General features: G+C 46.0%; 1 protein-coding gene across 1 annotated transcript in view; it reads left to right on the forward strand.

Annotated features, from left to right (window-relative positions):
- ADAMTSL1 (ADAMTS like 1) overlaps positions 1-10023 on the forward strand; it is a 355504-nt gene that overhangs the window by 239816 nt on the left and 105665 nt on the right. Inside the window, exon 16 of the mRNA XM_004706548.3 lies at positions 8250-8429. Within this exon, the coding sequence (XP_004706605.2) occupies positions 8250-8429 (180 nt within the window). The remainder of the gene's footprint in view (positions 1-8249; positions 8430-10023) is intronic.

Here is a 10023-nt window from a genome sequence, read left to right on the forward strand (position 1 = left end):
CCACTTGTTTACCTTTAAGCCTTTAAGACCCCAGATGCTATATCTTTTGAAAGCTGGGCACCATCAGCTTTCTTCACCACATTTATTTGAGCACCCATTTGTCTTCAGCGACGGTATCAGGGAGGTGAGCACACAATGATATGATGTGATTTTTTTGTTCTTTGATGCCTGATAACTGATCCCTTCGGCACCTCGTGATCACGCAGGCTGGTGTGCTGCTTCCATGTGGACTTTGTTGCTTCCGAGCTAGGTGGCCGCTTGTTTACCTTCAAGCTTTTAAGACCCCAGACGCTATATCTTTTGAAAGCCAGGCACCATCAGCTTTCTTCACCACATCTGCTTATTCACCCGCTTTGTCTTCAGCGGTTGTGTCGGGAAGGTGAGCACCATAGAATGCCAGTGTAATAAAGTATTCTTGCATTGAGGGAGTACTTGAGTGGAGGTCCAGTGTCCTTCTGCTACCTTAATACTAAACCTATAAATATATGCACACAGATCTAGTTCCACATTCTCATATATAAATATATTTACATATGTACATGTCTTTATTTAGACCTCTATAAATGTCCTTGGCCTCCTAGCTCTTTCCTCTATTTCCTTTGACTTTCCTCTTGTCCCACTATCATACTCAGTCTTCATTTGGGTTTCAGTAATTCCTCTTGATTACATTACCCTTGATCACGCACTACCAGGCCTCCCAAGCCCTCCTCACCACTGATTTGGATCACTTGTTGTTCCTTTGTCCCTGGGTTTGTTAACACCACTACCTTTCCCCACCACCTCCCCTTCTCCCATGCCCTTCCAGAACTGTCAGTCCTGTTGTTTTCTCCTCCAGATTGTTCCTCCAGCCTATCTTATTTAGACAAACCTGTGGAGATAATAACATGCACAAAAAAAAGACAGAGCAAAACCAAGCAACAATATTAAACAAAACAAGAAACCAATGACAAAAGCAAAACACAACAAGAAAGAAAAGCTTGTAGTTAGTTCAAGGACTGTTTGTTGACCTTTAGGAGTGTTTTCCAGTCCAGTCTGTTGGGTCACCAAACCCTGACGCCAAAGTCCACCTTTGGCATTTCCTGGAGACCTTGCCGCTCTGTTCCCTTGCTGTTCTGTTGCACCCCCTTAGTGTTTTGCCTCGATGTAGCAGGATCAGTAGGGTTATGGGTCAGTGAAGGATGTCCTGTCTCATAGTGGGGCTGGCCTTATGGTCTTCTCTGTGCACTGGCTGCTTTGAACAGGAACATTGTCCTCTGAGCGGGAACATCCTGGTGGGCCAGTATGTGCTCCACTCTCTCCTCCTCCCCCTTCATCTGTTCCCATGTGCTCCCATCAGACATGTCCCTCTCCCCCAGCTGCAGATTCAGTGCCGTCCTCTGAAATAAATTCTTCTGGGGGGAGGGGCAGGTGTCCACGTAGTTAGGATTGGGGCCGGCCCCTCAGACCTCTCCACTGGTTCCCTACTCCACGCCAGCATGTTGCATTCACATCTTGGAGGACTGGGTTGAAGTCTGGTCCCTCTTTCCCTGTGGAGATATAAACAATGCCCTCCCCTTGGGCGGGTTAGTGCCCTGTGCCCCCTCTACCCATTTCTTTTTTATTTTATTTTCCTTTCCCCACCTCCTTTTTAGTAGGCTGCCATATGTATTCCTGGATTTGGTCTGGTCCCTGCCATACTACCTGGTCCTCACCCCAGGAATGTTTGTATAGAGTAGCTTTTTTTCCCCCTGTGCCCCCTTTGCATTTTATTTTTAAAAGCTTACCTCAGTGGACTCATGTGGTACTTGCCCTTTTGTGCTTGGCTTCCTTCGCTTAGCATGATTTCCTCCAATTCTTCCCATGCGGCGATGTGCTTCATACGTTCATCACTGCTTTTTAGTGATGCGTAGTACTCCGTTGCATGTATGGACCACAGCTTTTTAATCCACTCGTCAGTTGATGGAAATTTGGGTTGTTTCCAGCTCCTTGCAATTGTGAACTGTGCTGTGATGAACATTGGGGCACAGATGTCTGGCCCTGGTTTGTATCCTGCCTCGTCTGGGTAGATGCCCAGTAGGGGGATTGCTGGGTTGTATGGTAGCTCAATTTCCATCTGCTTTAGATATCGCCAGATCGATTTCCGTAGTGGCTGTACATACTTACAAGTCCACCAGCAGTGGATGAGAGTTCCTGTCTCCCCACAGCCCCTCCAACACTTGTTGCTTTCTGATTTTTTGAACTGGGCTATCTTTGAGGGTGTTAGGTGGTACCTCATTGTTGTTTTAATTTGCATTTCTCTTATGGCTAAAGATCGGGAACATTTTCTCATATGTTTATTGGCCATTCGGATTTCTACCCCTGTGAAACTTCTGCTCAGGTCCTTTGCCCACCTCCTCAGTGGGTAATTAGTTTTCTTTTTCTTTTTGGAAGCTAGCAGAGTATTGTAGATTTTAGTAATAAGGCCTTTGTCCAATGTGTCATTGCTAAAGATGTTTTCCCAGTCCATGGACTCCCTTATTACTCTCTTTCCACCCAGTCCTTTGGTGGGACTTATGAAGACTATGAATAGAAGAACCATACCAAGTGATTTTACTTCACTGATTCCTCTTCTCACAGAAAAATATACAACAGTGTAAATTTTATAGATCATATCAGAGCATCCCATTCCTCCAACATCATTCCTAGAATAATAGCCTATTGTTCAGCTCATACCCTAGCACTTCTGCACTAGGAACCAAAGAAAGCGTTCATTTTTAAAGAAGAGAGGATGTAGAAAAAGAAGCCTGGAGATGGATGGACTCGGTCCCAGTCTCTTATTAAAGATGTAAGCTATACCATGCAAGGACTGGATGCAATTCTCAAGCACTTACTATGCTAAATGCTGCTTTTGGTAACATTGCCTTTAAATAATAGAATAGTTGGATTTTTTTCTATGAATCTCAGAGAAAATGGAATATTCCCAACATGCATTGAAATATCTGGTCTCACAAAAACTACAGTCACTGTTATCAGGTCTGTTTGACTCATACTGACCCTAAAGGGCAGAGTCGGATTGTCCCTGGTGTTCCCAAGACTGTAACTTGTGGATTTTATTCTGATTACAAAGGGAGGCCATTGGAGAGTTTTACCTGTGGAAAGTATATAATCTTTGCTTTTGAGAATTCACATTTGCTACTGTGCACCAAGAACAGGCTACAGGGGAGTAGGAGTGATGGATCCACTCCCCGCCCTTCTCTACCTGTGTCCCAGGAAAGTGACCATCTGGACTGATTCAGTATGGTTCCTTGCCCTCCTGTGGTGAGATTCGACAACCGGGCACTTGCTTCATCATTGGGGAAGGAAATCTCTTCATATTTATCCCGTCAGGAGTGTCATCTAAATCCTGCTGGGACTTGACTGGTAACACTGAAAACTGGGAGAGTGGCGAAGAAGCTTTGTGTTAGATGAATTCTATTAAAATGCTGGTCCCCAAACGGAATGTTCATTTCTGACTGGCACTTATTTGGGAGGTAAATCCGACACCTTCCCCTCCTCGAGTGCAGGAGAGGAGAGAGGCCATGAGGAAAAGGAGTGCTGGGGTGAGGCTGGCAGGGCGCAGTCAAGAGTTCCATCATAGACACACGTCAAGATGGTAGTTATTCTCCGTTCAGTGCAGGTTGGGTAGGCATGGAAGGAGAGGTCTTAGTTTACGAGTAGAATCTGTAATTCATCAGCATACGTTTGTTTCCAGTAACTGGTTTTGACAAAATATATTACATTCATGGGGTGATTTTAGTATTTCAGAGAATGGTAAGAATTGTAGCAAGCATAATCCCTAAATTGGGCAGATTAGGTTGGTGGCCTAGTCCTTTTTAAATGCCCTGAGCAAGGACTAAGCAGTAAACGGGAATAATGAGTATGATGTTAGAATCACTAGTTGGTTAGAAGTGAGGATTTGACAGAAGCAAGAGATGTAAGAAGTCATTTGACAGAAGCAAGAGATGTAAGAAGTCATTTGACAGAAGCAAGAGATGTAAGAAGTCAACCCAAGCAGCCGACTAGAACACCGGATTGAAAGCCTGAGTTCTCCGTGGTTACAAGAAGAGTTCTACTAAGTAAAAGGAATTCTTAGCGGTGAATTTAACTTTCCTCCCGCCACCAACTTGAGTTGCACAAGCATGTCTCTGAGGACTTAGCTTTGCAGAAGGCACTGGAGCTAGACGCAAAGTGAGTGAAAGAAGTGGAACCCTTTCAGATTGTCTGCGTCCCTTCTACTCAAGGAACGTGAAAACAAGAGGACTGCTTCTCCGATAGATGAAAATGTCAGGGGGTCAGCACAAGGAGCCCGAGTCATTGGTTCTAAGAGCCTAGAGTGGTCCTTGGTGAAGTTAATGCACATGCTAGACAGTCCCTTGGCAGGAATGCTTTGGATGGTAACTTTGGTGAGTAACAACTGGCCCCACCTCATGCAGTCCACCCCACAGCTCCTACCCCAAGTTCATGCCTTAAGCTAAGAGATATGTTCCGATATAGGCTTTCAATTTGAGCAGATTGCCACCTCTTTATCTCATAGAACAGGTAGTGCAGCGGGACTCAGCCTGTGGATTGCGACCCCTTTGGGGGTCGATTGACCCTTTCACAGGGGTAGCCTAAAACCATCAGAAAACACAAATATTTCACAGTACATAATTACATATTGTTTTGTGATTAATCACTATGCTTTAATTATGCTTAATTATGTTCAGTTTGTAACAATGTAAATATCGGATATGCAGGATGTATTTTACATCCTGCATATCTGATATTTACATTACAATTCATAACAGTAGCAAAATTAGTTACGAAGTATCAACAAAAATAATTTTATAGTGGGGGGTCACCAGGACCTGAGGAACTGTATGAAATGAAAGGGTGGTGGCATGAGGAAGGTTGAGAACCACTGAGGTCATGGGTTTGATCCACTGACTTTCAGTTCACTGCCAGGTGCTTAACCACTGAGCCATCTAGGCTCCTTTTTACACTTACCAGGAGCAGAAAGCCCAAAATAATCGTAGCTTAAAGATGATAAAACACTCTCCCTCTAGTGCATACATGTAGGCATACCAGAGCCCATATACTAACTTCACAATCAGGAAGGCTCTGTCTACCTTTCAGCCTATCAAAGGGCCCGATGGAAGCTGACAGTTCAAGCATCGTGTTCTCTAGCCAGCAAGGAGAAGGGAAGAGGTGCCGCCTGCTCCAAACAGGCACACGTCCTTGAAATTTCACACAGCCCTGTGGCCACATCTGTTTTTAAGAGAAGTCGGCAACTATCAGCTTTGTTAAGAAAAGTTGTGTGCCCAGATTTTAAGAACAGGCTCTTTTACTTTGGAAATAGGAGGCATATACTTGGAAACAGCTAAAGGTCTGTTGACCTTCGGACAGCTAGAATGTAACTATTAAGTTATGTATAAACAATGCATCTGATTGAGGTCTTACTGAAAACCCTATTGCTCTCACACCCCAACTTTAATAGATAAAGCACCGGTTCCCAAAGTGGGTAATACTGGCCCGTGGTCAGGGGCATGCACTGAGATGACCAGGGAGGGCCTGCAGAACCAGATAGCTGTGCTTTATTCTGGATTATGGGCTAGCGTACAAACGTTTTTAATTGCCAGGGAGGCGCCTAGTACTTTTTTCTGAAAAGGGAGAATTGAGCCAATCCGTTTGCGGACCTCTGAGATAGGACTGCTTCCGCCCTGAAAAAGCACTGATCCTGCAAGAAAAGGATTCCAAGAGAGTTCTTTAGAAATCTAGGCCCTAAATCAAACGATTGCCCAATGTGGGAGAGGGGGTGTTTATGCTTAAGAAAGGGTACGGGTGGGAGGGGAGTGGGGGGAGGTTGTCTTCTCTGCAGATTAATTCTTCCCAAATTAAGCTGAGGGCAGGGGAGCTGGCTGCTGTTGGCTCTAGGAGCAACACCGATTATTTTCACAGGACTGTAAATATGCTCAACACTCCATTATGTTAACCTTTAAACCAGTTGTCTTGCAAATCATTGTACCCAAGCAGCTTCCTTAAACTATAAGCCCTTGAAATGCCTGGACGCTCTAGTGAAGTATTTGAGACTAAGAGTGAAGTGAGTAGAATTTGCTACAACATTCATTTCCAAAAAAAGGAAGCAAAATTGCAGGGGGCCGGGAGGTGGTTAGTTCTATTTTTTTTTAACTGGAATATTGGGGTTTTTTATTTTAATTTATGAGGGGCTTTTACAGTTCTTATAACCGTCCATACATCAATTGTGTCAAGCACATTTGTACATATGTTGCCATCATCATTTCCAAAACATTTCCTTTCTACTTGAGCCCTTGGCATCAGCTCTTCTTTTTTCCCCACCCTCCCTCTCTCATGAACCCTTGATAATTTATAAATTATTTTTATTTTCACATTTTACACCATCCACTGTTTCCCTTCACCCATGTTTCTGTTGTTCATCCCCCTGGGGTTGGGGGAGGGGGGACATATGTCGATCATTGAAATTGGTTCCTCCCTCTCCATGCGCCCCCCCCCCCCCCTTTCCCCAACCCTTGTGGTATTGCTGCTCTCATTATTGGTCCTGAGGGGTTTATCTGTCCTGGATTCTGTGCCTTGAGAGCTCTTATCTGTACCAGTGTACATGCTCCAGTCTAGCCAGATTTGTAAGATAGAACTGGGGTCATAATAGGAGGGAGGGCAGAGAAGCATTAAAGAACTAGAGGAATGTAGTGTGTTACCTTGGTGCTATACGGCACCCTGGCTGGCTCATCACTTCCTTGTGACCCTTCTGTGAGGGGAAAATTGTCTACAGATGGGTTTGGGGTCTCCATTTCAACCCCCTCAATTGAAATGAAATGGTTGTTTGTTTTGGGTCTTCTGATGCATGATACCTGATCCCATCGATGCCTCGCAATCACACAGGTTGGTGTACTGCTTCCATGTGGGCTTTGCTGCTAGATGGCCACTCATTTTACTTCAAGCCTTTAAGACCCCAGATGCTATAATATGTAATAGCTGGGCACCATCAGCCTTCTTCACCACATTTGCTTATGCACCCATTTTGTCTTCAGTGTTCATGTAGGAAAGATGAGCATCACAGAATGCCTGGTTTTTAGAACAAAGTGTTCTTGCATTGAAGGGAGGCTTGGATAGAGCCCCAATGTCCATCTGCTACCTTGATACTTAACGTATAAATATATGTACATAGACCCATATCCCTATCTTTTTTTTTTTAATTTTTTAAAATTTTTTTTATTTTTTTATTTTTTAACATTTTATTAGGGGCTCATACAACTGTTATCCCAATCCATACACACATCAATTGTGTAAAGCGCATTTGTACATCGTTTCTCAAAACATTTTCTCTCCATTTAAACCCCCGACATTAGGTCCTCATTTTTCCCCTCCCTCCCCGCTCCCCCCTCCCGCATGATCCCTATCATTTTTATATGCATATATTTACATATGTACATGCCTATGTTTATACCTCTATAAACGTCTTTTGCCTCCTACTTCTTTCCTCTATTTCCTTTAACTTTCCTCCTGTCCCACTATCATGTTTGACCTTCATTTGGCTCTCTGTACTTCCACTTGGCTACATTGCACTTGATCGAACCCCAACAGGCATTCTATGCCCGTCTCACCATTGATTTTAGGTCTCTTGTTCCCTTATCCCTGGGTTTGTTGGCTCCCACCTCCTTTTCCTCCACTTCCTCCTCTCCCCTGTTCCCCCAGAACCGTGGGTCCCATTGTTTCCTCTGCTGGATTGTTTATCCTGCCTATCGTATATAGGTAGACATGAAAAGAAAGAATGAAAAAATAGCCTACGAATACTTCCAGGTCTGTCCGTTGACCTTATGAATGCTTTCTGGTCGGGTCTGATGCGGTGCGAAGCCCTGCCCCCTAAGTCTGCAGTCTATTTTCAGAATTCCTCGGGGACTTTGTTGCTTCGTTCCCCTTGCTGCTCTGTTGTGCTCCCTTTGTGTGACACCCTGGTTGGGGGCGTTCAGACTGGGCACAATTCCCACACTGTGTCTCTGGAGCTGTCCCCCATAGCGCCGTGGGTCAGTAAGGGGACGTCATGTCTTGTGGTGGGACAGGAAGGCTAGTTCTTGATTTTTTTTTTTTCTTCTTCAACTTCTTTTGCAGGGAGTCAGCTGCGGGGGGGATCTTTTTTCACTCAGCCAAAGTTAAGTGAACATAAGCCTCAGAGGTCAACACTGCCTACTCTGCTGTGTTGGGTTGACTTTCTCCTCCACCCCCCACCCCACCCCCAGTGTTCCAGGACGTGTGGAGGAGGTATTCAGAAACGCGAGGTTCTGTGCAAGCAACGCCTGGCTGATGGCAGCTTCTTGGAACTTCCTGAGACCTTCTGCCCCACGCCGAAGCTGGACACCCAGCAGGCCTGCAGGAAAGACGACTGCCCCAGTGAGTGGCTTCTCTCCGACTGGACAGCGGTAAGTGTGCTCCTCAGAAGAGAGTGTGGACAAGGCGGCACCCCAGGCCTAGAGGCACAGCAGGCGAGGCCAGAACAGAGCAAGCCTCCAGACAGGACGGAGCCGTTCTCCTACCACCCTTTAGAGTCTAAACCAGGGGTCCTCAAACTTTTTAAACAGGGGGCCAGTTGACTGTCCCTCAGACCGTTGAGGGCTGGACTATAGTTTTAAAACACCCAGCGGGCCAGATAAATGTCCTCGGCAGGCCGAATGTGGCCGCGGGCCGTAGTTGGAGGACCCCTGCTTTTAACTTGACTGCAAACACCTGTACTAAAGCAACCAGGCCTGGCCCAGTGTCTAATTTGTTACCGGTCCCATAACCCATATCACGGGTCATTTCGAAGCTCAGAAATTGATTTTCTTAAGTCTGAATTTTGGGCCCCAGCTCTAGGGGATCAAACTCTGTCATCTCCGGGAGAAGACCCCTCTCCATATCTGTAAAACCACCTACAGGTAACATGTAGCTTCCCCTCCATTGGTACTTGCTTCTCTGTCTGATCCATTCTTAGGAAAAGGGAGTCTGTTCAGAGCACAGCCTACCCTGAAATCGCCTCATTAACCAAGGAAACCCACTCCCAGATGGGGCTCCCATCACACACAGGGAGCCGTTTCTCTGACCTTGGCTCAGGGCAGCCCTATCAACTGAAGAGAGCTTCCCAGAGGGTTTCTAAGCTGTAATGAAGGGATGCTTTGCTTTGGGCACACTGACCACCAAAGACCTCTCTATAGCACTCAAAAGCGGAGCTGTCACCTAGAGGTCTGATGTGTGCACGATCCGAGGGATGGCACTTTCAGTTCCATCATGTGCATATGAAAACTGAACCTTGGATAAAGACAATGTAAAAATAGTAGAGGTATTTGAATTATGACGTAGGTGGAAACTAGTGAATAGACCAAGGGCTATCCAAAAAGGAACGAATCTTCCTCGGAAGAAATATAGCCAGGTGGTTTATTGGGAGCACTGATGGGGAGGCATCATCATCTCCTGCCCTTTGGGCATGTTACCCCCAGGGACCAGACCCTGGAGGACATCCTGCTTGGTATAGTTAGTCAGCGGGGGAGAGGGTAGGGAAGGAAGCCCTTCAGTGACCCGGCTTTGAACCAGGAGCTGTAACGGGTCGCAAACATAGCAATGATGGTGAGGATGGTGTAGGACCAAGCAGCGTTTTTGCTCTGCGGCACATAGGATTGTTGTGAGTCGAACCGGCTCGTCAGCACCTAACAAAGCCTTTATAGAAACCGACCGCTCCATTGTTCTCCCATGAGCGGCTGGTGGATTCAAACTGCTGGCCATTTGGTTTGTGGCCAAGTCACATAATCAGTGTGCCACCAAGACTGATGACACAGGCTGTCATGGGACATATTCAGTACCTAACACCCAGCAGTTAGAACCCTGGGTTCTCCTCCTCCTCCTTCCACACTCCCCCGCCTGACCTCCCTGAGCCTCGCACCCAGCAGTCAGAAACCTGGGTTGGTTAGTGGACGGGAATCTTTTCAGAACCCTGGGTTCTCCTCCTCCTCCTTCCACGCTCCCCTGCCTGACCTCCCTGAGCCT

The sequence above is a fragment of the Echinops telfairi genome, unplaced genomic scaffold, assembly GCF_000313985.2.
Source record: "Echinops telfairi isolate 266 unplaced genomic scaffold, ASM31398v2 ScPeMD7_25;HRSCAF=90, whole genome shotgun sequence".
NCBI classification, from domain to species: domain Eukaryota; kingdom Metazoa; phylum Chordata; class Mammalia; order Afrosoricida; family Tenrecidae; genus Echinops; species Echinops telfairi.